Source organism: Loxodonta africana, chromosome 19 (assembly GCF_030014295.1).
Source record: "Loxodonta africana isolate mLoxAfr1 chromosome 19, mLoxAfr1.hap2, whole genome shotgun sequence".
In the NCBI taxonomy this organism is placed as follows: Eukaryota; Metazoa; Chordata; class Mammalia; order Proboscidea; family Elephantidae; genus Loxodonta; species Loxodonta africana.
Genome location: NC_087360.1, coordinates 25,803,251 through 25,831,088, shown reverse-complemented (window position 1 = coordinate 25,831,088; position 27,838 = coordinate 25,803,251). Strand labels below are relative to the sequence as shown.

Sequence of the window (27,838 nt, the reverse complement as noted above, 5' to 3'; positions counted from 1 at the left end):
CGCTGCTAGGTGCATCCACCCCCCAGGTCAGCAGCACAAGAGACTAGAGCTCTGGTCCCGCCTGAGCTAGGGAAGCAGATAAGCTGATAGCAGGTGTCATCGCTTTCACTGTGGCAGTTCAGGGAAGCTGCGGGTGGCCTGGGAAGTGCTTACTTGAGGCTAACCCTGTGCTGGACACAGCCCTAAGTGAATCTGTACATTAATGGACTTTCTCCTCATGCTGAGTTGATGAAGCCTGGGTGATCACCCTGGTGTATCAGATGAAGTAGCTGGGGTTCAGAGAGGTGAAGTTACAGGTGAAGCCTCAAAAGAAGTGGAGGATTTGGGATTTAAGCTGGGGTCTTCTGATTCCCAAGGAGAAGAACCACTCCAGCCAGCTGAGGGTGTGCTTCCTTTAGGAGCGACTGGAGGACAAGCCCCAGGGTGAAGAGAAAACGGTCTGCTCTTCTTTGCCTCCTCAGCCTGGTGCCCTGCTCTCCACCCTCCTTGCCCACAGGTGGAGGGGGAAAGGCTCTCAACACATAAGGCACCCCACAGAGTTGCTGTGACCCACAGTGGTGGTGGTAAACGGATGGCAGGACAGGAGGACGACGAGAGTCCCAGAGAGGGAAAGCCAACGCCTCAGTTTTCCCAGGAAGCAGGGTACCAGCAAACTCCCAACCGTTTTGGGGGTGGGGGCTCTACCCTTTCGGGACCTGATCTTAGAAGAGTTCATTAGCACTAGTCCAATCTCATTGTTCAGATGGAGAAACTAAGGCCCAGAGAGCTCAAGTGTCTCACCTAGAATCACACAGACCGTTGAGGGTAGTAAATTCGGGACTAGAACCCAGACTCCCCGCTCTTGCCATCAGGCCACCTGCTGGCGTCCTCCTGCCTCGGCCTCCTTGCAGGGCTTCAGGCTTCAGGAGGGCGGCCGGGCATGCCTTCCCCCGCCCCTGGCGCCCCGCCCCCGGATCCTTTAAGAGGCGGGCCTTGGCCGCGCGCCCCGAGGCCCCGGCAAAACGCTGGGACTTGGCTCTGGCCGCGGAGAGCGAGTCTCGGCCCCATCAGCTGCCGCAAGCGCTGCGCCGGAGCCTGAGCCACGATGAGCGGCAGAGTCGGCGACCTGAGCCCCAAGCAGAAGGAGGCCCTGGCCAAGGTGAGTCCTCACCCGGCCCGGCCCCACCCGGGGCCCTCGCCGGTCGGCGGCGGCGAGGAGCTGAGAGATGGGAAGCGAGGGGAAATGCGGCGGGCGGCGGAGGGAGCGGGAGTGGGGGGCGGTGCACCTGCCTCCCGCGCCCCTCTGACGCCCCTTCCTCCCTCCTTCTCTCGCTGGCGGAGGAGGGGTCCCGGGAAGTTTTCGCCACCCCCGCCCCAGCCCCGAGCGAGCGCTGGCGGTGCCACCTGGGAAGAAGTGGTTTCATGGGAGCCCTCGGAGGGAGCTGAGGGCACAAAGGCAACATTCATTGTCGGCACTGGCAACTGGGCCCAGGGGCAGGGGCAAGGTCCCAGGTTTCCTCCCATTTCCGGGAGGTTTTCCTCCCCTCGGGGTAGTGGCGCGATGGGAAGGGCCGGACAGCCCCTTACACTCGGATCCTAGCCACTGCTGCAGCATCAAATCGCCGTGCGACCTTGGGCAAAACCCTGGCCTTCTGTGAGTCTTTCTGCTCCTGATGAAATGAGGTGGGATTAGATGATGTTGAAGGGAGTTCCTCTGTGTCTGAAGCCCAGGCTCCCAGAGACTCACTGGGTCAGGGCTACTGTGAGCTGAGAGGCAGCCTTCCACTATCCTGCAACCCAAGCCCCTCCCTGGCCTGGGACTTGGGTATGATGCTTCTCAGAAGGCAGAGGTGAGCCTGGCTTTGCCTTGGCACCTGGGCCTACAGCAGAGGAGGAGGGCAACAACTTGAGGGCTGGACTTCCCACCCCCCATCTCCGTTTCTCGGTCACACTTGAGGAGAGGGGAGGCTGGCACTTCTTGGGGCCAGAGCTGGAGGCTCCAAAGCTGGGCACTTTTCCATTCTGGGAAGGAGTGCGGGAAGGGGGGAAGCTGTCTCGTGCCATGGCAGCAGGGCCTAAGGACCCACCCCATAAGGACATGGAGGCTTTGTCCCAGACTGGGCCTCCCCCACAGGGAGGCTGGAGAGGGAGGCTCCAGCTATTGCTGCTGACCTGCAGGGGAGTCAGGCAGAGAAGGGATTAGGTGGTGATTAAACTGGCAACCAGGGCTGGGTAGGGCTCTTGGTAAGGAGTGGCCCCATGCCTGGGCCCTGGATGAGCAATTTTCCTAGGGGTCTGCGAGCTGTTGGGGTGGCCTGAATCCCTGGCTGACCTAGGTATGGGGCAGAGGTGGCCAATCCTTATTGGTCCCCGCTGGGGCTGCTCTGTGGGGTTAATGACCAGGGAAAGCAAGTGGCTAGGAGCTGGAGGCTGGGAGACGGCACGTGGGGCCTGTTTGCCTCAGAGTAGTGAGTGGTGTGTGTCATCCCTGGGGTCACTGTCCAGTCCCTTGTTTTGATACTCCCTGAACTTCTCCACCTTCATGACTTCACTCATGCTGTTCCCTCCACCTGGATTGTCCTCCTCCCTCCCCGTGCTCCAAGCCAGGAGACCATCCTCTTCCTGGCTCCAGTCAGAATCAAAGTCTCCCTTCCCTCTGCTCCTCAGCCAGTCCATTTTGAAGAGAGCAGGAGATAACGATGGAAAGAGTATGCTCTGGACTTGGACAGACCCAGCTTTGCATTCCAGCTCTGCTAATTACTAGCTGTTTGACCTTGGGCATGTTACTCAGACTCTCTGAGCTTTAATTCCTTCATCTGTAAAATGGGGACAGCAATACCTCTAGGGACCCTGAATGAAGAATGAATAGGATACTGTGCCAGATCAGTGCTGGACACATGGTGAATGCTTGGTCCAGTGATAACTTTTATTGTGGCATGTACCAGAGTGCCTGCTGTCACAGTTAGCTGGGCACACGCCTGCCTCCCCACCAGCCCAGGGTGTGGAAGTGTGTGCAGCGAGGCTGGGACAGGATCTAATTCTCTTCCCACCTCCTCCCCTGCCACCCTACACCGGCCAAGTGTCCCACACAGCACAAGTGAGAAGCCGTTGTCTATGAGTTGACCTTCGTTGAAGAGGGGTCAGCAAAGGCCCCTACGCAGAGTCCTGGGCATAGGGTGGTCAGGATAGGACCTGCCGTTCACCCAGCTGCCTCTCCCCACAGTTTCGGGAGAATGTCCAGGATGTGCTGCCCACCCTGCCGAATCCAGATGACTATTTCCTCCTGCGTTGGCTCCGAGGTGAGGGAAGAGGGGCAGTGGGAGGTGGGGACAGGGGCTTGTTTGCAGTCTGAGAATCTGGAGTGTTCAACCTTTACAGCCAAAAAGTCCTGTGGAAATTAAATTCCTTCAACCCTCTGAGGCTCAGAGAAGTGAAGTGACTCACCCCACATCACACAGTGAGTGAGCTTCAGGGAGAGAAAAGACTAGAACCCAGGTCTCTGGATTCCCAGTTTGGCGCTCTTCTCATGCCTCTTAATAAATTCACTCTTCTGATGGACTTGGGGAAAGGGGTGGAGGAAAAGTGAAGCGAGAAAGGCCCACGTGAAAAGTAGGAGGTATGGTTGAGTTTAGAACCCTCTGCGCCCTGTTGGGCAGCTTGAAGGAGGGCAGTGTGCACTGGGAGCAAGGGAGCTCAGCCTGACCTGTATTGACAAGACTCTTCTCAAGCCGTGGCCAGGCTCCAGAAGCCCCAAGTTCTAGTTCCAGCTCTGCCCTGGCCTCACTGTGGCAACCTGGGCTGGGGGCAAACCTCTGGCCTAGGCTCCTCTTCTGGGAGGACAGGACCAGACAGGGTGCCATGCCTGTTGCAAGACGTGACTTGACAAAGCTCTGTACATAAAATGAAGCATACTCGTTTCTATTAGCATTAGGGGTGCTACCGGCATGCCCCCAACTCCTGAAATCTTTCTGTTCTTTTCCCACTCCTCTCTGTAATTCACATCATGCGTCACTCTCTCTGGTCCTTCTGACATAAAGTTTATAGAAAGTTTATTACCAGATGTAGAAGTAATAAAGAAAATTCCAGAAATTAAGGTATGATGCAGAATCACACTCCAAAGTATTAAGTACAAATCACACCCGGTTATTTACTTATACAAACATACACATACATTCTGTATGGGTCCTGGGACAGGTGCGGAGATATATTTTCCTCTTCTCCCCAGAAATGTCATCGGCTGACACACTCTTGAGGAACTGCTAGCAAACACCCGAGCACAGGTGCAGCCGGGAGAGCCACGTGGGGCCTAGCATGCTTCTGGAAATGCCATTTGTTCCTTTTCCCAAAAAAGCTGCAAACCCACCCACCCACCCAGCCTGCCTAGAGAGGGGGGAGGGGTGACATGGGGGTGGCAGCAGAGTCCTTCCAGAGCTGGAGGAATTTCTGGCCCAGCTTTTGCCAAACGGCTGTAGCTTGAAGGGGTGGGTGGAGAGAGTGGGAAGACTGGCCTCCTTAAAGGCCCAGCTGCAAGATGAATCAGGACTTTGAACTGGGTCCTTCTGGTTTGAACCCCTGCTAAGAAATTACATTTCCACCCCAGATACACTGAATCAGAATCTACATTTTAACAAGACCCCCAAGTGATTCTTTTTTAAAAAAAATTTTTATTGTGCTTTAAGTGAAAGTTTAAAAGTCAAATCAGTCTCTTATACAAAAACTTGTGCACACCCTGCTGTGTAACCCTAGCTGCTCTCCCCTTAATGTGACAGCACACTCCTCACCTCCACCCTGTATTCCCCATGTCCATTCAACTAGACCCTGTCTCCCTCTGCCTTCTCTTCTTACCTCCAGACAGGAGCTGCCCACATAGTCTCATGTGTCTATTTGAACCAAGAAGCTCACTCCTCACCAGTATCATTTTCTGTCCCATAGCCCAGTCCAATCCCTGTCTGAAGAGTTGGCTTTGGAAATGGTTGCAGTCTTGGGCTAACAGAGGGCCTGGGGACCATGATCTCTGGGGTCCCTTCAGTCTCAGACCATTAAGTCTGGTCTTTTTAAGAGAATTTGAGGTCTGCATCCCACTGTTCTCCTGCTCCTTCAGGGATTCTCTGTTGTATTCCCTGTCAGGGCAGTCATTGGTGGTAGCCGGGCACCATCTAGTTCTTCCAGTCTCAGGGTGATGGAGTCTCTGGTTTACGTGGCCCTTTCTGTCTCTTGGGCTCATATTTGCCTTGTATCTTTGATGTTCTTCGTTCTCCCTTGCTCCAGGTGGGTTGAGACTGATTGATGCATCTTAGATGGCCGCTTGCTAGCAGTAAAGATCCCAGACACCACTCACCAAAGTGGGATGCAGAATGTTTTCTTAATACATTTTGTTATGCGAGTTGACCTAGTTGTCCCCTGAAACCACGGTCCCCAGACCCCCATCCCTGCTACTCTGGCCTTCGAAGCATTTGGTTGTATTCAAGAAACTGCTTTGGTCCAGTTGTGCTGACCTCCCCTGTATTGTGTGTTGCTTTTCTCTTCACCCAGGTGATTCTTACGTATGATAAATTTTGAAAAGTACTGCTCTACTAGTGGTTCTCACAATTGGTCCTTAACCAGTACCATTAGTATTAGCATTGTCTGGGAACTTGTTAGAAATGCAAATTCTCAGCAGGGGTTTGAACCAGGATGAACCCGTTGGAAGCCCTGTTTCATCTTGCAGCTGGCCCTTTAAGGAGGCCCAGTCTACACTTTCATGGGAATATTGAGAGTGCTTTCATTCTCACTGGTCAGATGAGAAAACTGAGGCTCAGAGAGGGGAGGGGATTTACCTAAAGACACAGCTTATAAGGAGCAGAATGAGGGCAAAAGCCTAGGGCTCCAGATTCCCGGGCCCACACCCTTTCCAGTAAACCACAGCTGCCCCCTGAGGAAGTGGCTCCCTGGTGCATCATTTGTGCCCCATGTTTCCTGGGCAGGCACTCAGGCCTGGTGTCTGGCTGCTCAGACCCTACTATGAATTTCAATTAGTGTTTTCCTTGTTTTTTTATTTTTAAAGAAACATTTTCTCTTTGACTCTTTGATTCTAAAGGAAACACTTGCAATCTGTACAGCAGAAGAATGCTTTTCTCTAACCTAGGTGGGAGCTCCAGGTTCCACTCTTCCCCCCTTTCCTCCACGTGGGGCTGTTTTCTAGTGGCTGCCAGGCATTGAGAGCAGGTACAAAAGTCCCCACTGCCTCCTCTGCCTGACTGGGGCTGAGCTCTGGGCACCTCAGGAAGGAGGAGCCAGATGGCAAGATAAAAAAAATAAAGGGGGGTTGGGGGGACTTGCTGTCAAACTGGTCCTTTGTTCTCAAACCCTTTTTACTTCCATCATCATTTCCTGGAAACCCCGTGAGGAAGAAAGGCAGGTCTGGGTCTCCCCATTTCACAGAAGTACAGAGTGATCAAGCAAGTGATCTGCCCCGAAGCTGAGTTCTCTTACAAGCACCAAGCCACACTTGGAGCTGCCCTGAGTAGGGCGGCAGGAGCCCTGGAGAGGCCTGACACAGCAGCCTGGGGATGCACACAGCAGGGTACTCCAGGAGCAAGTGGCACCTTGGGGAGACTGTGGCAAATAAGGGTTAACTGGAAAGCCTCCCCTGAGATAAGGGGCTCACAGTTTACCACTGCTTCTGTTCCCTAGGAAGATAAGAGCTCTCCTCACAGTAGAATGTCCTAGTTCCTATGGAAGATCATGGTCCAGCTGGGCTCCCTCCTCATGAGAAGATGTTGCCTTGCATTTTTCAAGTGTTGCTAGCATATTAGATGATTCAAACAGAGATGGTCAGTATCGTGACCAAGGTCAAACAGAGACAAGACGGATGAGCTGGGATGTAAACCCAGGTTATATGATTCTAAAACCTGCCCCATGCTGCCACGATGGCATGTGAAGAGGGGTAGTCAGAAGAACTTCCCAAGAGTGAAGGGTGTTTGGCCCTGCAGACATGTCTTCAGCACCAGTGACATGTGACATTGAATCATGTCTGTTGTGATGCAACTGTGGGCTACAGAGAGAGGATGGGACTTCCCAACAGCACAGTTAGGGAATGTACGTGGCTGTTCCTGGGAAGTACTGAGTAAGGGCCCAGCAATAGCCCAGAGGGCAGCCTGTCTGGCCCAAGTTCCGGGGCTGTCAGCAGATCTAGTTGCCGATCAAATCCACAGAAGAACATGCAGCTGCGAGGGGCGATTCACAGGTCCGATGGCAAAGTTGGTCAGAATCTGGATCTCAAAAGGTCTTTAAAGGTTGACATGAAGCTGACTAACAAGATGAAATTTGAGAGGGATGGATTTAAGGACCAGAAAAGTACCTGTCCATACATGGGCTGGAGGCTTAGCAGTAGCACAGGTGAAAAGGATTTGGGGGTTTCAGTTTACTGTAAGCTCCACCTGAGTGAAAGGTGTGACATGCCACCAGGAAGGCTCTTTGGCTTTACTGGAGAAGGGCAGACAACACCTGCTGCTGTGCTTTAGACAGAACACTTTAAGAGGGGGCACTGGCAAACTGGAAAACATCCAAAAGAAAGTGATTTGGATGGACCCGAGATGGGCAGCATGATTGCAGGGGAGACTTGGGCTGGCAGCACGGAATTCCCCAGGATTGGAAGGGTTGTCATGTGACTCTCGGAGTGCCCCCGGAGCGGATCTCAGTTCAGTACAACAATGAGAACTGATTGCAAACAGGCAGCTTTGATTATCTGGGAGCAGGTTGGGGCAGGGGGCAGTGAGGTCTTTGTGCTCAAGTTTGGGTGGGACAATTTGTTGGGGTTTATGCATAAAATTCAAGCCTCGAGTTGCAATAGTGGAGGATTCCATGGGGAAAATATTAAACGACACAGGAAGCATCAAAAGAAGATGGAAAGGATACACAGAGTCATTATGCCAAAAAGAATTAGTCAATATTCAACCATTTCAAGAGGTGGCATATGATCAGGAACCGATGGTACTGAAGGAAGAAGTCTAAGCTGCTCTGAAGGCATTGGCGAAAAACAAGGCTCCAGGAATTGATGGAATATCAATTGAGATGTTTCAACAAACAGATGCAGCGCTGGAGGTGCTCACTCGTTTATGCCAAGAAATGTGGAAGACAGCTTCTTGGCCAACTGACTGGAAGAGATCCATATTTATGCCTATTCCCAAGAAAGGTGATCCAACCCAACGTGGAAATTTAGAACAATATCGTTAATATCACACGCAAGCAAAATTTTGCTGAAGATCATTCAAAAACGGCTGCAGCAGTACATCAACAGGGAACTGCCAGAAATTGAGGCTGGGTTCAGAAGAGGACGTGGAACCAGAGATATCATTGCTGATGTCAGATGGTTCTTGGCCGAAAGCAGAGAATACCAGAAGGATGTTTACCTGTGTTTTATTGACTATGCAAAGGCATTCGACTGTGTGGATCATAACAAACTATGGATAACACGGCGAAGAATGGGAATTCCAGAACACTTGATTGTGCTCATGAGGAACCTTTACATGGATCAAGAAGCAGTTGTTCGGACAGAACAAGGGGATACTGATTGGTTTAAAGTCAGGAAAGGTGTACATCAGGGTTGTATTCTTTCACCATACCTATTTAATCTGTATGCTGAACAAATAATCCGAGAAGCTGGACTATATGAAGAAGAACGGGGCATCAGGATTGGAGGAAGACTCATTAACAACCTGCGTGATGCACATGACACAACCTTGCTTGCTGAAAGTGAAGAGGACTTGAAGCACTTACTAATGAAGATCAGAGACCACAGCGTTCAGTATGGATTACACCTCAGCATAAAGAAAACAAAAATCCTCACAACTGGACCAATGAGCAACATCATGATAGACGGAGAAAAGATTGAAGTTGTCAAGGATTTCATTTTACTTGGATCCACAATCAACAGCCATGGAAGCAGCAGTCAAGAAATCAAAAGACGCATTGCGTTGGGCAAATCTGCTGCAAAGGACCTCTTCAAAGTGTTGAAGAGCAAAGATGTCACACTGAAGTCTAAGGTGCGCCTGACCCAAGCCATGGTATTTTCAATCACATCACATGCATGTGAAAGCTGGACAATGAATAAGGAAGACGAAGAACAGTTGATGCCTTCTAAATTGTGGTGTTGGTGAAGAATATTGAATATACCATGGACTGCCAAAAGAACGAACAAATCTGTCTTGGAAGAAGTGTGGCCAGAATGCTTCTTAGAGGCAAGGATGGCAAGACTGCATCTTACATACTTTGGACATGTTGTCAGGAGGGATCAGTCCCTGGAGAAGGACATCATACTTGGCAGAGTACAGGGTCCGTGGAAAAGAGGAAGACCCTCAACAAGGTGGATTGACACAGTGGCTACAACAATGAGCTCAAGCATAACAACGATTTTAAGGATGGCGCAGGACCAGGCAGTGTTTCGTTCTGTTGTGCATAGGGCCGCTATGAGTCGGAACCGACTTGAAGGCACCTAACAACAACAACAATGCATATAATAAAAGGGTGGCCCAGACGAACTTTAATTCCAAAACCCTCTAGGGATTCTGGGAGGAGGGTCTTTGGGTGCCTTCTGTGTATACATGGGTCCTTTGAAGACATGACAAGGGTGGCAGGGGGTTCAGCAACCCCTCTATTCCACTGGGATGTTCTTCCCTCTCTGCCTCAGATTACGGGACAGCTATGTTCATCTTTGACCTGTGGGTCAGATTCTCAGGACTGGATGGAGTAAGCTTTGTCCATGTAAGGGGGAAGGCCAATTGATAAGGGGCCCAGAGTTCACTTTGCCTGAGAGGAGATAAGACCATTCACCTGATTGCATCCAGTAGGGTAAAACTTTTTTGACCCTGAAGTCACAGTGCTGCCCCCAACTGCCCTGAACCATGACCTGCTGTCCCCATAAACCCAGGAGCTGTGGTTTTCTAGAACCCCTCATTGAAGGTCCTCGCATTAGCTTCTGCCTGTGGGATGACCTTGAGAGTCAGCTAGGGAGATGACTGAGAGGAGCCGGCCCCAGCATGGGACTAGGGAAATCTCCCCATCGTTGGACATCCAGACTCTGACCATGTTTCCCTGTTACAGCAAGAAGCTTTGACCTGCAGAAGTCAGAGGCCATGCTCCGGAAGGTGAGATCCATTTGGTTCTGCATCGCACTGTTGCCTCAGTTCCTCCCCATCAGAATCACACCTTGCCTGGACCTCTTTTGCTCACCCCACCCATCCTAATTGTAGCCTTTGGCTTGTGTGACATACCTGAGTGTTAAGCCAACCAGAATTATCTTACCCAGGGGCAGATTAACCAGTAAGCAAGGGACACACAGGCTTAATTATGTTTCCTTAACTAATCTGTAGTGCACAATTTCACATGCTGTGGTGAAAATGTGTAGTACAGATTAGTAAGTAAGCACAAGTAGACTTGGGCATACCTTGCATATTGGGTAATCCATCCTTGGCCTTGTCCTTTTGGGACCCAGTACATTCCCTGTCGTGGAAACAGCTTTCAGAGTTCTGGCCTAGCCAAGAATTCTATCATCTGTTCTATCATTCCTGCCTATTGCCTTCTAATGACTCACCTGTAAGTCTGTTCATGTTGTCACCTATTGCTAGATGCCTATTAAGGGGTCCCCCCCGCCCCCGTTTTTGATCCCTGACTCTGTGTTTGCAGCATGTGGAGTTCCGAAAGCAAAAGGACATTGACAGCATCATCAGTTGGCAACCTCCAGAGGTGAGGACACATTATCCTGCCCCATGCCCACTCTAGGCCTATTAGACCCCAGTCTGTGTCCTGGATCTGTTGAACTGAGACCCTCAGAGGAAAGGTGTGACAATGCCTGATGGTTCCAGTGTGGGTATTCATTGTCACCCAGAGGAGGGGCGTGGGGGAAGAAGCTGAAGAGCTCACGGTCAGCCCCTGTGGTACAGGGATGATATGAGTGCCCTGGGCCAGCAGACCAAGCACCTCTACTGTCTCTGCCCAGGTAATCCAACAGTATCTGTCAGGGGGTATGTGTGGCTATGACCTGGATGGCTGCCCAGTCTGGTACGATATCATCGGACCTCTGGATGCCAAGGGACTGCTGTTCTCAGCCACCAAACAGGACCTGCTCAGGACCAAGATGCGGGACTGTGAGCTGCTTCTGCAGGAATGTGGCCGACAAACAACAAAGGTGGGTGGATGACCACGGTTGAAAATGAGCTAACCATTGGTGGAGGCATTCAAGCAGAAACAGGGATGTCACACAGGGCACATCTTCAGGGCTTAGGCCTAGACTTTTGGACCACTGAAATTTCAGATTTTAGGGACTGACATAATGTTGCCAGATTTTCGTTTTGCCAACTAAGGCCTTAAACAAAGTGTCTGTTATCGCCATAATTAACCCCAGAAGCTACAGGAATGGCATACTCTCAGAATAAAGGACAGTCCTTTAAATTGAATAAGTTTTACTTTTACTTTTAAATAAACTCATTACATTATCTTTATCTCTGTCATTTATCTGGGGCTAGTAAAATCTTTGTCACAGACCAACTCTCTTAGGTTGGACAGAGAGGATCTGTGCCTAAGGGATAAGTGGCAACACAAGGGCCCTCAGCAATTCAGAGGAAGGCCACCACAGGTCAAACTGCTGACCAGAAGGAACCTCAGATCTAATCTAGATCCACCTAGATCTAGATGAGAACGTGGAGACCTGGGCAGGAAGAGTGGCTTGGGTTGATTATCTCAGTCTGGAAGACCCTAGGCACAGCCCTGCCCAGATGGAATTGCTTCTTCAGCGTGTGGAGCCATCAGCATTTGCCCTGACCTGGGTGGGTGTCAGCCGTGGAGCAGCCGGGTGAGACTGCTCCTCCATTCCCTGCAGGTGGGGAAGAAGATAGAGACCATCACCATGATTTATGACTGCGAGGGGCTTGGCCTCAAGCATCTCTGGAAGCCTGCTGTGGAGGCCTACGGAGAGGTGAGGGGGCTAGGGTATGTCCAACGAATCAAGAGGGCAGAAGAGAGCGCGGAGGGAGTTGGGCCTCTCTGCTCCGATACCCTGAGGGATGGGTGAGGCGATAGGGACAGATGCTAGCCTGGAGGAAGCAGGGCATCTCTCCTTGGCAGAGGTCTGAGCCTGCAGGAATCAGTGATTTTGTTTCCACAGTTTCTCTGCATGTTTGAGGAAAATTATCCCGAAACACTGAAGCGTCTTTTTGTTGTTAAAGGTAAGTTGGGAATTTCCTATGAGGAAGCCAAATGGGAAAGAGGGCCAAAATGTTACTGGGGCAGATTAAGAAGAGTAAAATGGAGTGAGCCAAAGAAGGGGGCCTAAGCCCGTGCTAAGAAGGCTGACTTTTTACATGTGCAGACCAGTTTAAAATGTACAAATCTCTTTGTTTACTACGTCCTGTGAAGGAGTCCCTGGGTGGTGCAAGTATTAAGTGTTTGACTACTAACCAGAAGGTTGGCGGTTCAAACCCACTCAGAGGCACCTTGGAAGGACAGGCCTGGTGATTTGCTTTTAACAGGCCACAGCCTTAAAAACTCTATGGAGCAGTTCTACTGTGCACACAAGGGGTTGCCTTGAGTTGGAATTGACTCATTGGCAACTAAGAACAACAACCTCCTTTAAGTCACAAAGCTGAGTGAGATAGAAAGAGAAGTTTGACTACCCACTCTATAGATGAGGAAGCTGGAACTCAGAGGTTCCTGGCTGGTAAGAGGCATGCTGAACCACAGACCCTGGGCAGCCTTTCCAGGCTCCACAGCACTAGGGGCATGTAGACCTACACTGGGGGCTGTAGGGAGGGCTCTGGAGGACACCGTTAGGGCTAGACCAGGCACTGCTCCCGACCTCATCTCCTGGTCTCTATTCCAGCCCCCAAGCTGTTTCCTGTGGCTTATAACCTCATCAAACCCTTCCTGAGTGAGGACACTCGTAAGAAGATCATGGTTCTGGGAGGTGAGTGGTCTAGACTTCTCAACTCCACACAATGATCTGTGTCCCAAACTGGGGCTGGTTTTCTTTTTTATTATTATTTTAATAATACTTTATTGAGTTTTTGATGAAAGTTTATACAGCAAGTTAGGTTCCCATTTGACAATTTTCACACAAATTGTTCAGTGACATTAGTTACATTTATCACAATGTGTCAACATTGTCTTTAATTGTGTTCAGTTTATTCCCTTTCCAGTACTATAGTTTCCCTGCCCTGTATCTCCCCCCGCCACACCTTTTTTTTTATCTCATTAAAAAATGTTGTTTGGTGACATTGGTTACAATCCCCAGAATGCGACAGCACACTCCCCCTTTCCATTCCAGGTTCCCTGTGTCCATTTGTCCAGTTCCTGTCCCTTCCTGCCTTCTCATCCTGCTTTTGGACAGGAGTTGCCCGTTTGGTCTCGTATTTTTGATTGAACTAAGAAGCACATTCCTCCCCTGTGTTATTTTTTGCTTTATAGGTCTGTTTAATCTTTGAAAACTGGGTTTCGGGAATGTTTTCAGTTCTGGGTTAGCAGAGTATCTGGGGGCCGTAATTTGGGGGGTTCCTCCAATCTCTGTCAGACCAGTAAGTCTAGTCTTTTCTTGTGAATTTGAATTATGTTCTATATTTTTCTCCTGCTTTTTTTTTTTTTCTGTCCGGGAGTATCTGTTGTGTGATCCCTGTCAGAGCAGTTGGTGGTGGTAGCTGGGTACCGTCTAGTTCTTCTGATCTCAGGCTGGTAGAGTTTGTGGTTCATGTGGTCTTTTAGTCCTTTGGGCTAATATTTTCCTTGTGTCTTGGGTTTTCTTCATTCTCCTTTGCTCTGAGTGGGATGGGACCAATAGATGTATCTTAGATGGCTGTTCACAAGCTTTTAAGAGCCCAGATGCTATTCACCAAAGCGAGATGTAGAACTTTTTTTTTTTAATGAACTATGTTACACAATTGACCTATATGTCCCCTGAAACTGTGGTCCCCAAGCCCCAGCCCCAGCTATTAGGTCTGTCAAAGTGTTTGGATGTGTCTAGGAAATTTCTGTGCTTTTGCTTTGGTTCAGTTGTGTTGATTTCCCCTATATTGTGTGTTGTCCTTTCCTTCACCAAAGTCCGCCTAGTTAGTGACTTTCCCTCCCTCTCCCTCCTCTCCCTCGTAATCATCAAAGAATGTTTTTTTCTGTGTGTAAACCTTTTCTTGAGTTCTTGTAATAGTGGTCTCATACAATGTTTGTTCCTTTGTGACTTACTTCATTCAGCATACTGGGGCTGGTTTTAGAAGTGTGGCCATAGCAGTAGGGGCGAAGGCTCCCTCTGCTGGTTTGGGACCCAGGAGCAAGCCGGGACAGAGCCTTCCTATTTGTTTTCATGAGAACTCTCTTACTCTAGAAGAAAGTATTGGGCTCATCATTGTAGATTCAAAGATGAATGAAACCCCAGTCCTTGCCCTCAAGGAGCTTACAGAATAGCAAGAGAGATGACCAATAGAGAGAAAGCTGTGACAAGCTACAAAGGACACTAAGAAAGGCAAGAGAAGGCACCACGGAAGTCCTAGAAGCAGAGCTTGCTTTCACTTGGGAGCAAGTAGGAGTGGCTTCATTTAACAAGCACCTACTATGTTATGTGCCAGGCCGTGGTCTAAGTGCTGAAGCTGCAAAGATGACTAAGACAAAGCTTTTTGAAGAGCTTCCAGCCTCTCGAGGAAGGGAGACACAAACAGATGTGACAGTATGACATGGTAAATATGAGGGAGGGGACCACAAAGTACATGGGAACAGTGAGCGGGCACTCACTTCACCTCACCTCATGTAGGTGGGGTGCCTGAGCTGAGTGCAGCAGAATGAGTAAGTGTCCGCCAGATGAAGCAAAGCAGAAGGAACAGCGTTGAGCTAAGACCTTCAACAGCACGGCATAGGTAGTTTTTGTGGAGTGTGTCAAGAGATGAGCTGGAAAAGGACCAGGATCCAGGTCACAGAGAATCCAGGGCACCATCCTGGGAAGCTGAGACATGACTGTGCAAGCCACTGGGAGCCAGAGAAGAGCTCTGAGCAGGGGAGTGCCATGATCAGATTTTAAATTGAGACATATCATACTAGCAAGATTGTGAAGAACCGATCCACAGAGTCACAGGTGCCAGTTTGCACACTGTGGCTATTGTCCATACAAGGGGCATTACATACCTGAACCAGGGCAGTGGCAGAGGGGCTCGAGAGGAGAGAATAGGCCTAAGACTTTAAAAAGAAAAACAGCAGAACTCGATTGACTAGATGTGGGAAGTAAGGGAGAATGAGGAATCTAAAACGACTCCCTGGTGTCTGGTGTGACTGAATGGATAGTGATAGTTCAACATACATTTTGTATAACTGGAAGAAAAAGTTTAAAGTTGAATTTAAGGGGCCTGTGAGATATACAGGAGCTCTGGTGGCACAGTGGTTCAAGTGTTCAGCTGTTAAATGAAAGGTCAGCCATTCAAATGCACCAGCAGCTCCATGAGAGAAAGATGTGGCAGTCTGCTTCCATAAAGATTTACAGTTTTGGAAACCCTGTGGGGCAGTTCTACTCTGTTCTGCAGGGTTGCTCCGAGTCAGAATTGACTTGATGGCAATGGGTTTGGATGGGCTTGGGGAGATACCCAGATAGTGGGAATACTTGAGCCTGAAGTTTAGGAGAGAACTTCAGTCTGGAGATTCGGGCATCATCAAATCTAGGCAGTAGCCTAAACCTCTCAAGTAGATAAGACTGCCCACCAAAGAACAGAGGCTGACAATGGAGCCTTAGGGACTATCTAAACTCAAGAGCAGGCAGAAAAAGAGGAACCACCAGGGAGACTGAGAAGGATTGATTAATGAGGTTGGCAGAGAAGCAGGTAAACAGGGATTGGATATGCGGGAAACCAGGGAGAACATCAGAGCACAGGGGAAGGTATGACCCAAAACCCAGCAAGGAGGACAAAGAGGAGTCAAGTCAGCCACAGACAGAGAGGAGTTCAGTTTGGCTGGAGCATGAAGTCAAGTGCTGGGAGAAAGAGCTAGAAAGGTAGACTAGACTGGCTCATGGAAGGCCTGATCCCACCTAAAGAGTTGAACTTGGAAGTAGGTATTAGGAGTCTGACGGTTTCTGGACGGGAAGAGTAAACAGCTTTAGCTCTTGTCCTAGATGACACATTAAAAGTGGAGATTTTTCCATACGTGGGCTAGTGAGACACTGGCATGGAGAGAGAAGCTGTTTGGAAAATGTAGGACTTCTGGGTTCTAGTCCTAGCTCTGACAGCAAGTTCTGCTTCTTTTTGCCTCAGTTACTCTCTCTGTAAGATGGGAATAATCTTCTTGGCCTTATCCCAACTCTCCAGCTGAGTTGGGGGAAGAAATACAAAATCTGAGCAAAAGGCTTATGATTTTTGGTTTTTCTGCTGTTGCCACCCACCATGTGGGTGGTTTCCTGGCAGCAGAGCTGTATAGAAGAGTCAGCCTGTTCTCCACCCACACCTGAAATTCTTTCAACCAAACCCGCCTTGGGCTGAGAAGATACAGACTCTTCAACAGAGGAGGAAAGAAATTCACTTTGAGATGGTCACTGGAGCTTAGCAGCACAGATTAAATCATCCAAAGACCACAAGAAACTGTGTTCCCAGGAGTTGCATCGTCTTATGTCCACCTGAGGGCTGGAGGACCCTGGACAGACATACAGGTTTCCAGCCAGCACGAGGGCAGAGGACGCTGGGTTGTACCCCATGGCTTGGAGCTGCGGCTGATATGTAGTCTATATAGTCAGCATGCAAAGGGTTCCAGTATCAAAATACTGTACTTGGCTGGAATTTGTTTAGGAATTTGGATTGGTGGAGAAGTGGTTCTCAGCATTGGCTGCACTGGAGTCATACTCTTCTAGCTAGGAAAACGGCTTGCTTAGAAAAATAATAAGCCAAATCACTGGCAGATAAACGGCCCAGAACAACAGAAGTGAAACTACCTGGGAGAAAGCAAAGGTCAGCCACATGAGAGGTCACACTACAGTGATGCATTCGGTCAGTCAGCAATGACTGCGACGGCCATATGTGGGCTAAAGTGAGGAACAAGACGCACAGGGGCCACCCTTATGGAGTTCAGTCTAACCAGAACAGTGCAGGTTGATTCAGGCCTGCCTGTCCTCCACACATGATGTTCCCTCTGCGTGGAATGCCCTACCCCCTTTCTCTGTCCCTTCCTGCTTCCTTCAAATGTGTGTATCACCTTCCTGGGCGTGATGATACACTCTTATACCTGTGGAGCACTTTAAAATTTACAAAGCCCTGTCAAGCACTTGGTTTACTTCGTTCCCATAACCCTGGAGGGCAGGAGGAACAGGAGCTCTCTTCTTAGCTAGGCTCAGAATGAAGTGGTTTTTCTAAGGTGACACAGCTGGTCAGAGGCCATGAGGACAGGAACGCAGGTCTCCTGATGCCTGGTCCAGGGTCAGGCAACCCTCTGGTGATGGCTCCTCCCGCAGTACTGTGCACACATCACGTCCCTACTGCTCCTAATGCCTGTGCTGTATGTGGGAGGGTGGGGAGATTTTTTTCTGTCTCTTTCATGTAGACTGCCAGGGCCTTGAACTCTTGCCTAGTGGTGACGTGTCTTTCTCCTTCCTTCCCTCTCCTGCCAGCAAACTGGAAGGAGGTTTTACTGAAACATATTAGCCCTGAGCAGCTGCCTGTGGAGTATGGGGGCACCATGACTGACCCTGACGGAAACCCCAAGTGCAAATCCAAGGTATAGGCCACCAGGGCTTGGAGATGAACAGGGGAGCTTGGCTCAAATCTGTATTCTAGCTTACTTCATGCTCTGCGTCTAGATCAACTACGGGGGTGACATCCCCAAGAAGTACTACGTGCGAGACCAGGTGAAACAGCAGTATGAACACTGTGTGCAGATTGCCCGTGGCTCCTCTCACCAAGTGGAGTATGAGATCCTCTTCCCTGGCTGTGTCCTCAGGTAGGGGGATGCCTTCCAGGATACCTGAACCTCACATCTGTAGGCACCAGTGGCCTGAGGTGGGAGAAGTCCTGGTGCCAGGACTCCAGAGAGGGCACACACGGAAGGATTATGTCTAAATGGGTGGGCATACCCTGCAGGTGGCAGTTCGCATCGGATGGGGCAGACATCGGCTTTGGGATTTTCCTGAAGACCAAGATGGGGGAGCGGCAGCGGGCAGGGGAGATGACAGAGGTGTTGTCTAACCAGAGGTACAATGCCCACATGGTGCCAGAGGACGGGACTCTCACCTGCAGCGATCCTGGCATCTGTAAGTATCTGTCTTGGCAGTGCCTTGAGTCCCTTGCCCTATCCCTGCGTGTAAGGTCCCCCTTCCCCCATGGATTTATGATCTCAGACTGTTAGAGCTAGAAGTGGTCCTCCATCAGTTCACCCCTCTCCTTACATAGATGAGGAAACCTAGGCTTGGAAACAGGGCTTCAAACAGTTGTTCCCAGGAAGTTATACCTAAGAATCACTGGGGATCTTGTTTAAAGGTGGATTCTGATACAGTATATCTGGGGTGGAAATGCAAATTCTCAGTGAGAAACTTGTTAGAAATGCAAATTCTCAGCAGGGGTTCGAGCCAGAATGAATTAGTTTGAAGCCCTGCTTGGAAATGACTTGTTCAGGTGACCCAGCTTGTTTATAATGGCCACATTGACAAGCAGGAAAACCACATAAACACCCTCCCACCCCTGCCCATCAAATCTCCAGTTTGTTCTGTCAGAGCCAAGGGGCCAGGTGTGGAAAAATCAGTGAGAGCAAGGGCTTATCAGGCTTGCTTTAGGCAAGCGGCTGAACCTCCCTGAGCTTCAGTTTCCTGATGGCTAAAATGAAGATAAATTTTCTGCCTCGCGGGAATACGATGATGATTAAAATTGATAAGGCCTGTGTAGCACTTAGCCTGGTATATAGTGAGCAGCCAACAGAGTGTAGTCACCATTATTATTTAGCAGGGCAAGGCCTAGGGGAGAGGGGTTGTCCCTGAGATAGTGCTGGGAGATGGAGAAGCTCTGTGCCCCATTTCCATGGTAGGCACCACCAAGAGATCTGAACTAGTCCCACAGATGTCTTTGCTGTGTTCACACTTCACCCAACCTCAGATTCTGCCACCTCGCCCACATCCCAGGCAACCGTCAGTCTCTACTGCCCCCTCCTTACAGCTGCTCTGTGATACAATATGGCTCTCTAGGGAGGGGGTGTATTCTCGTTAGTGAGCAGCCACGTTCTGGGGGAGAAGGCGTAGACTGTGTGGTTCAGCAAGAATAAAGGCTTTGCACCAGCCCAGACACTGTCATCCATAGCGGATAGAGCACTTTGTACATACAAGCTTGAATTTTGTTTTTTTAATGGATGGGGATGCTGAGGTACAGAGAAGGGATGCATTTCTCTCAGAAAGTAGCTTGTAAAAGACCAAGAGACAGAAACACCAGAGAATCCTACAGTCCTGGTCATGGATCTCTTGATCAGAGACTAGCCTGGAGATTATCAGGTCCATCCCTTGATTTGACTGTAGAGAAGGTAGAGTCCCAGGCCAGGGAAGTGATTTACCCAAGATCACACAGCCACACTACTCATTTCCCAGCACTGTCCGTTACCCCTTTATTGCCTCTATTGTCTCTGAAGGACACAGCCTGAGAAAAGATCATAGCTCTAACTTAATCAGGCTTACGTTTGCAAATCTCAAATTCGTTTCAGCTCCTTTTGGCTGCATTCCCAACAGAAACCTTCATCTGCCTGCAGGGCCTTGATCTGCTTGTTTCCTCTTCCCAGGAGGAGCAGAGTCAGGCCATACCATCCATTTGCCCTTCCCAGGTGTAAAGACAATGAGGTGGGCTCAGCTATTGTATGGAGTTTGGCTCAGCTAACCTGAGCCCAGGGAAAACCCGGGTTAGGTTGCAAGCTCACCTGAGGAGGGCAATGCCCTTGGAGAACTAGGTGACCCCTGCAGAGCGGAACATAATCATCTGTGGAGAAATTCAACTCCAGTTGCAAAAGCACATTAACCTTCCCAGGCCTCTCTGGTCCTTGTCCAAGAATACTAACTTACTGAGGAGGAGAAACAAAGTCTGAACTGATATCACTTTTTTTCACTCAACTAATACTTACTGAGGCCCTACTGAGTGTAGAATACTAAGCATAGAAAGAGCCTCAGAAAAAAAGTTCTGGACTCTGTCCAGCAGGAATGTACAGTGTGGTCCAGAAGGCTTGAATCACCATATGAGGGTTAAATAGTACTTCCAGGCATTGCTGCGTGTGAAAAGAGACCTGATTGCTGAGCCCAGCTCTGCCACTAACTCTCAAGTGTCTCTAAATGATGAGATTTTGCCTTCTCATTAAAATGAAAGGAGTGGACTAGAGCAGGATATCTTAATCTGGGGCCCATGGACCCCTCCCCCTTAGCACTGGTTCTAAATCCTAAAGACCAAACACTCCCCTTTCATAATAATTTCTAATGTCACTTTTACTATTCTAAAATTCATAGTAGTATGACCAACCTACATGTTTTTAAAAATATAGTGTCACATCTGTAATATAAAAGAAAAATAAAAGGAAGCTACCTTAGAAGAACGTATGTTTTTTCAATACATAAGTGAGAGGGCAAGATTGCATCAAACTCTGTCTAGAGGCACCTCTTCAGAATGCTACCTTTCCCCAGAGGGTCCGTGATAGGATCCAGGGATCTGCGATTTTGTGTTTCATCAGATTCTCAAGGGAGTCAGTTACCCAAAAAATGTTACGGAGTCCTAGATGGGAGGATCTCTGGGGGCTCTACGAGTCCAGAGTGTCTGATGACTGTCAAAATGAACCATGTAGACTCGGCGCTGCAGTGACTGTGCTGCCCTTGGGCCTGTGCCTCAGAACAGCCTCTTCCTTGTTTCGGAGGACAAAATATTCTAGACAGAGCCATCTCAAGCTTGCCGTTTGGTCCAAGCAGCTCAGCGACCTCTTCTCCAGTGTGCCCAACTCTTTGGTTGCTAAGGCTTCCTCATCCAGGGCAGATGGAAGCTTCCCTCTTTGCAGAAGTGCCTGCATTGGAACCCCTGGTCCTGAAGGACCTCTGGTGCAGAAAGAAGGAGATGACTAATTCACTCACTTCACACCATGAAGAAAGGGTGTGTGCTGTGTCTACCCACAGTCTATAAACTATGTGTTTTATTCAGGGCAGGAAAGGGGAAGGGTTAAATTTCAGGATTAAATACACATTTGTTTGCTGGGAAAGGGGAGAGAAGACCAGGATAGAGAAGGGGCGGAGCTGGTGTTTTTGTTTTCACACTCCATTCTCTTGAAAAGGGGTGTTTGACTGAAATGGAACAACTTCTCAAAGAAACGGGGTTAGATTAAAAGCAGTCTGTTCTTTGCCAGGGTTTGGCTTTCTCTGCCAATTGCATGGCTATTTTCTCTCCTCAGAGGGAACCGCAGCTAACAGGTCTTGTCTGTTAGCCTATGTCTTAGTTATCTAGTGCTGGTATAACAGAAATACCACAGACAGATGGCTTTAACAAACAGACATTTATTCTCTCACAGTCTCGTAGGCTAGAAGTCCAAATTCAGGGTGCCAGCTCCAGGGCAAGACTATCTCTCTCTGTTGGCTCTGGAGTAAGGTCCTTGTCATCAGTCTTTCCCTGGTCAAGCAGCTTCTCAGCACAGGGACCCGGGATGCAAAGACATGCTATTCTCCAGGCTCTTGTTTCTTTGGTGATACAAGGTTCCCCTGTCTCTCTGCTCACTTCTGTCTTTTATATCTCAAAAGAGATTGGCTCAAGACACACTCCAGTCTTGTAGATTAAATGCTGCCTCATTACCATAACTGCCACTAATCCCGTCTCATCAATATCATAGAGATAGGATTTACAACACATAAGAAAATCACATCAGATGACAAAATGGTCGACAGTCACACATTACTGGGAATCACAGCCTAGCCAAATTGATACACATATTTTTGGGGGACACAATTCAGTCCATGACAGCCTGTCAGATATTTTCCATGTCTTTAAAAGTATTGTGTTTCCATAGTTTACAGGACATATACATTCACAGTAGTTATACATGTCATTCAGTGTATGTTTGAAGAAAATTTTGAAATTTTAGAACTTACCAGGATTTGAGGAAAACTTTCCCTTTAGTACAAACCCCTGAGTGTTACTAGTAGATGTTACAAACTATTTACAAACTGTTCTGCAACTTGCTTTTTTGCCCTTCAGATATATTGTGGAAGCTTCCCCAGTCACTTCTTGCAGTGTTAACTTCTTCCTTTTTACATCAAAATAGTATTCTATCATACGGAAGTACGATATAATCTGTTTAAGCAGTTCTCTTTTGAGGAACATCCGAGTTTTTTCCAATCTGTATTATTACAAACCACCACGCATCTGTCAATTTGTCGTACTGTGGTGGCTTACATGTTGCTGTGATACTGGAAGCTTTGCCACCGGTATTTCAAATACCAGCAGGCTAACCCTTGTAGACAGGTTTCAGCGGAGCTTCCAGCCTGAGAGACTAGGAAAAAGGAATCAGTGGTCTACTTCTGAAAAAACTGGCCAGTGAAAACTTCATGACTAGCAGCAGAACACTGTTTGATATAGTGCTGGAAAAGGAGCCCGTCAGGTTGGAAGGCACTCAAAATACGACTGGGGAAGAGCTGCCTGCTCAAAATAGAAGAAACTAAAAACCAAACTCATTGCCATCAAGTCGATTCCAACTCGCCAACCTTTTGGTTAGCAGCTGTAGCTCTTAACCACTGACGCCACTAGGGTTTCCCCTCAAAGTAGAGATGACCTAATAACATGAATGGAGTCAAGCTTTCGGGACCTTCATTTACTGATGTGGCATGACTCAAAATGAGAAGAAACAACTGCAAACATCCATGAATAATCAGAATGTGGAATGTACAAAATATGAATCTAGGAAAATTGGAAGTCATCAAAAATGAAATTGAATGCATAAAGATCAATATCCTAGGCATTAGTGAGCTGAAATGGACTGGTATTGGCCATTCTGAATCAGACAATCATATGGACTACTATGCCGGGAATGACCAGTTGAAGAGGAATGGGGTCACATTCATCGTCAAAAAGAACATTTCAAGATCTGTCCTGAAGTAGTGCTGTCAGTGATAGAATAATATCCATACACCTACAAGGAAGACCAGTTAATATGACTATTACTCAAATTTATGCACCAACCACTAAGGCCAAAAATGAAGAAATTGAAGATTTCTACCAACTTCTGCACACTGAAATTGATCAAACATGCATTGATAATTACTAGGGATTGGAATGTAAAAAATTCAGAAGGATCAGTAGTCGGAAGATATGGCCTTGGTGATAGAAATGATGCCGGAGATCCCATGATAGAATTTTGCAAGATCAATGACTTCTTCATTGTAAACACCTTGTTTCAACGACATAAATGATGAATATATACGTGGACCTTACCAGATGGAATATAGGAATCAAATTGACTAAATCTGTGGAAAGAGACTATGGAGAAGCTCAATATCATCAGTCAGCACAAGGCCAGGGGCTGACTGCAGAACAGACCATCAATTGCTTATATGCAAGTTCAAGTTGAAGCTGAGGAAAATTAAAACAAGTCCATGAGAGCCAAAATACAACCTTGAGTATACTCCATCTGAATTTAGAGACTGTCTCAAGAATAGATTTGATTCATTAAACACTAATGACTGAAAACCAGATGGAGTTGTGGAATGACATCAAGGACATAATATATGAAGAAAGCAAGAGCTCATTAAAAAGACAGGAAAGAAATAAAAGACCAGAATGGATGTAAAAAGAGACATATGTTGGGAGCTAAAGTGAAAGGAAGAAATGACGAAGTAAAAGAGCTGAACAGAAGATTTCAAGGGCAGCTCGAGATGAAACGTGTAAAGACCTAGAATTAGAAAATGAAAAGGGAAGAACACACTTGGCATTTCTCAAGCTGACAGAACTGAAGAGAAAATCCAAGCCTTGAGTTGTAATATTGAAAGATTCTATGGGAAAAATTAAATGATGCAGGAAGCATCAAAAGAAGATATAAGGAATACACAATCACTGTATCAAAAAGAATTGGTTGATGTTCAGCCATTTCAGTAGGTAGCATATGGTCAAGAACCAATGGTCCTGAAGGAAGAAATCTAAGCTGCACTGAAGGAACTGGCGAGAAACAAGACTCAAGGAATTGATGGAATACCAATTGAGATGCTTCAACAAAGCTGTAGCACTGGAAGCGCTCACTCATCTATGCCAAGAACTTTGCAAGACAGCTACCTGGCCAACTGACTGGAGGAGATCCAAATTTGTGCCCATTCCAAAGAAAGGTGATCCAACAGAATGCAGAAATTGTTGGATATCATTAATATCACACACAAGTAAAATTTTGCTGAAAATCATTCAAAAGCAATTGCAGCAGTACATTGACAGGGAACTGCCTGAAATTCAAGCCTTTTCCTGCTAGAAATTTAAGCCAGAGGACGTGTTAAAAGGGATATCATTGCTGATATCAGATGGGTCTTGGTTGAAAGCTGAGAATACCCAAAAGATGTTTACCTGTGTTTTACTGTGTCAATAGTGTGGATGATAACAAATTATGGATAACATTATGAAGAACAGGAATTCTAGAACACTTAATTGTGGTTTTTTTTAATTGTGATCATGCGGAACCTGTACATAGACCAAGAGACAGTCGTTCAAACAGAACAAGGGGACGTTGTAGTTTAAAATCAAGAAAGGTGTGTACCAGGGTTGTATCCTTTGGCCATACTTATTCAATCTCTATGCTGAGCAAATAATCTGAGAAGATGGACTATATGAAGAACTCATCAGGATTAGAGGAAGACTCATTAACAGCCTGTCATATGCAGATGACACAACCTTACTTGCTGAAAGTGAAGAGGACTTGAAGCACTTATCGATGAATATCAAAGATTACAGTGTTCAGTATGGATTACACCTTAACATAAAGAAAACAAAAATCCTCACAACTGGACCAATGAGCAACATCGTGATAAACGAAGACAAGACTGAAGTCATCAAGGATTTATTTTACTTGGATCCACAGTCAACAGCAATGGAAGCAGCAGTCAAGAAATCAAACGACACATTGCATTGGGCAAATCTGCTGCAAAAGACCTCTTTAAAGTGTTAAAAAAGCAAAGATGTCACTTCAAGGACTAAGGTGCGCCTGACCCAAGCCATGGTGTTTTCAGTTGCCTTGTGTGCATGCGAAAGCTGGACAATGAATAAGGAAGACCAGATAAGAACTGATGCCTTTGAATTATGTTGTTGGTGAAGAATATTGAATATACCATGGACTGCCAGAAGAATGAACAAATCTATCTTGGAAGAACAACCAGAATGTTCCTTAGAAATGAGGATGGCAAGACTTTGTGTCACATACTTTGGACATGTTATCAGGAGGGTCGAGTCCCTGGACAAGAACATCATGCTTGGTAAAGTGGAGGGTCAGCGAAAAAGAGGAAGACCCTCAACGAGATGGATTGACACAGTGGCTGCAACAGTGGGCTCAAGCATAACAATGATCTTGAGGATGGCACAGGACAGGGTGGTGTTTCATTCTCTTGTACACAGGGTCGCTATGAGTTGGAACCAACTCAACGGCACCTAACAATGACATTCTTGTCCATTTATCTTTCTGTGAGATAAATTCCTGGTTCAAATAATTTGCACATTTACCTTTTATCAGAGGCTGAATAGGACTGGGTTTTCCTGGGCCTAAGCTGGTAGGACAAAGGAAGCAATGGGGACTGATGGGTAAAGTGGGGGCTCTGAATCTGAAATTCCAGGCCCATCATTTCCTTAACTCCATGACACAGGAATTACATGATCTCTTTTTTATTGTATATAAAACAGGGCTGATGCTTAACTCATGGAGTTATTTTAAGAAATAGTGAAATAACAGATTACCAACCCAGTGCTGGGCATAGTGGAGATGCACAAATAGCCATTATTACTATTACTACTACTACTACTGTTGCTGCTACTATGTAATTCTGTTGCCTCTTTTCAAGGCCCAGTTCAAGCTCCTTTGGAAAGCGTTTCACCTGATTTCAGTTTACAGGACCCTCTGATTACAGACTGCTACAGAAATGATTGTCACTCCTGTCGACATGGCACTTGGCATGTTCTTATTGTGTGTGTGTGCGTGTGTACATGAATATCTTGTCAGCCCAGCTAGACTAGGTTTCAGAAGGTTAAGGACCGTGGGTTATGCCACCTTCATGCAATTATCTACCATACTGCCTGCTTAGTCAACAAAAATCAACAATAATCGCTGTCCCAAGCCCTTTGTCAGAACTGTCTGAATGTCTGGTTTTTCTGCCTCTCTTCAGATGTCTTGCGGTTTGACAACACCTACAGCTTCATTCATGCCAAGAAGGTCAGTTTCACTGTGGAGGTCCTGCTTCCAGACAAAGCCTCAGAAGAAAAGATGAAACAGCTGGGGGCAGCCACCCCAAAGTAACACCTCCTCCCATAGCAGGCCTGGCCCCCTCAGTGTCTCCCTGTCAATTTCCACCTCTAGTGGCAGTCATTTTCCTAGCACTCTGCAGCCCAAAGAAACTGGGCTGGAGGTTAAGATCCTAGGCTGGATCTGAGGAGCTTTCATTTCAGAATTAGGGAGAGAAAGAGTTGCTGGAGTGGATCTCTTGCTTCCGAAATTACTGAGGAGTCCCAGGGGCTGGGCACCGTGATAGGATCTATTGATCTCATACGCTGTGCCAACTTAACCTGTCCAGTGACAGCTAAGACAGGGAGAGGGGACCTTGGGGTGACAGCAGGGAAGAAATTAGAAAAAGGGGAGCGATTGAGACCTAGTATTTCAGGGAAGCCAGCTCTAGGGGAGGAACTTGCTCCCACATGAACAAGTAAGTCTAGATCACAATGAGGAGTAGCAAGTTAGCCAGTTGCTAGAATTATGGTGGTGATCAGAGCCTTCCAGACTTTCCATCACTGAGGCCTAGGTAGCTTTGGGCTTTTCTTAGATCTTGGGAGGTGGCCTGAGTCGGCATAGATCTTCCCACTCAAGGGTAGATAAGCAGGCCTCTCCCCCATCCTCAGAAGTTCAGCAACTCCTGGGTGCCACTGTAATTACTCGTGATTGTCAGTGACTCAGCTTCCTGAAACAGTGAGCTTAGGTACCAGCCGCTGTCCTCCAGTGCAAATAAAGCACAAGGGAAATTACCTCTAGGAATCCCAGCCCAGTGAAAAGCCAGGGAGGCTGGGGTGGGAATGAGCCCTGGGCCTTTCATTCTCCTTTCACTGCCGCTGGCCTCTCACCAAGTAACCCTCCTGCTGAGCACCCCAGACAAAAATGACACGTGGGATCATAACAACAGCACACAGAGAGGGCATTTCCCAGTCTGAGTCTTCCTCCGGGTCGCCAACCCGCTTCCTGACCTGAGCGGGGTCTTGGCAGTCCCATTTCTGGGAAACGCAGGGCAGGAAGCCAACGGCCGGGCCAGCATCTTACAGAACCAGGGGCTGGTGCAGCACCAGGCCGCTTCGCAGGCCCCCAGCTCCTCCGTCCGCGGGGCCTCCAAGCAGGGACGGGCCATGGGGACGGTCGGCGACTGTCCGGGGGCTGGAGGACACTGGCCCTTCGGGCAACCACAGCACTTAACCCAGACCACGCCCTTCTGCGGATGAACGCCAGGTCCTGGGCTGCCTAGAACATGGGACGGCGTCCCGGCCCGTCGCGGGAACGCCTGTCCCTCAGAAACCCAGGCCTTGGCCCAGCTTGGGGAGCTTGACTGGGCAGGGCTGATGCGGACGAGCCATGGCCTCAGCCAGATTCCTCAGGAGGACATCCCGACCTTGGTTTACAACATTCTGTTAGGAAAATTAACCAATGAATAAAGCAACGTTCAGTGCAC

At 48.1% G+C, this 27,838-nt stretch overlaps 1 protein-coding gene across 5 annotated transcripts; it reads left to right on the top strand.

The window, feature by feature from the left end:
• The first annotated feature begins 998 nt into the window (after window positions 1-998).
• Window positions 999-27,838, top strand: LOC100658896 (SEC14-like protein 2). 5 transcript variants are annotated; one of them, XM_064272476.1, is made up of 12 exons: window positions 999-1,138; window positions 3,203-3,278; window positions 10,060-10,103; window positions 10,642-10,701; window positions 10,955-11,143; window positions 11,834-11,929; window positions 12,119-12,179; window positions 12,833-12,916; window positions 17,570-17,676; window positions 17,759-17,898; window positions 18,039-18,208; window positions 26,297-27,834. In XM_064272476.1, the coding sequence occupies exons 1-12, from the start codon at window positions 1,085-1,087 to the stop codon at window positions 26,425-26,427; spliced, it is 1,212 nt and encodes a 403-aa protein (XP_064128546.1). In that variant the 5' UTR covers window positions 999-1,084; the 3' UTR covers window positions 26,428-27,834. The 5 variants fall into 5 exon arrangements, with proteins under 5 accessions (XP_064128546.1, XP_064128547.1, XP_064128550.1 ...); XM_064272477.1 differs by lacking the exon at window positions 12,833-12,916 and having other exon boundaries at window positions 26,297-27,838; XM_064272480.1 differs by lacking the exon at window positions 18,039-18,208 and having other exon boundaries at window positions 26,297-26,421.

Excerpts from the sequence above, each read along its gene's own strand:
- LOC100658896 (XM_064272476.1), top strand. The coding sequence starts at position 1,085 with ATGAGCGGCAGAGTCGGCGACCTGAGCCCCAAGCAGAAGGAGGCCCTG. Across the intron at positions 12,180-12,832 it reads GCGTCTTTTTGTTGTTAAAG|CCCCCAAGCTGTTTCCTGTG; the intron begins GTAAGTTGGGAA and ends TCTCTATTCCAG. Across the intron at positions 17,899-18,038 it reads TTCCCTGGCTGTGTCCTCAG|GTGGCAGTTCGCATCGGATG; the intron begins GTAGGGGGATGC and ends CATACCCTGCAG.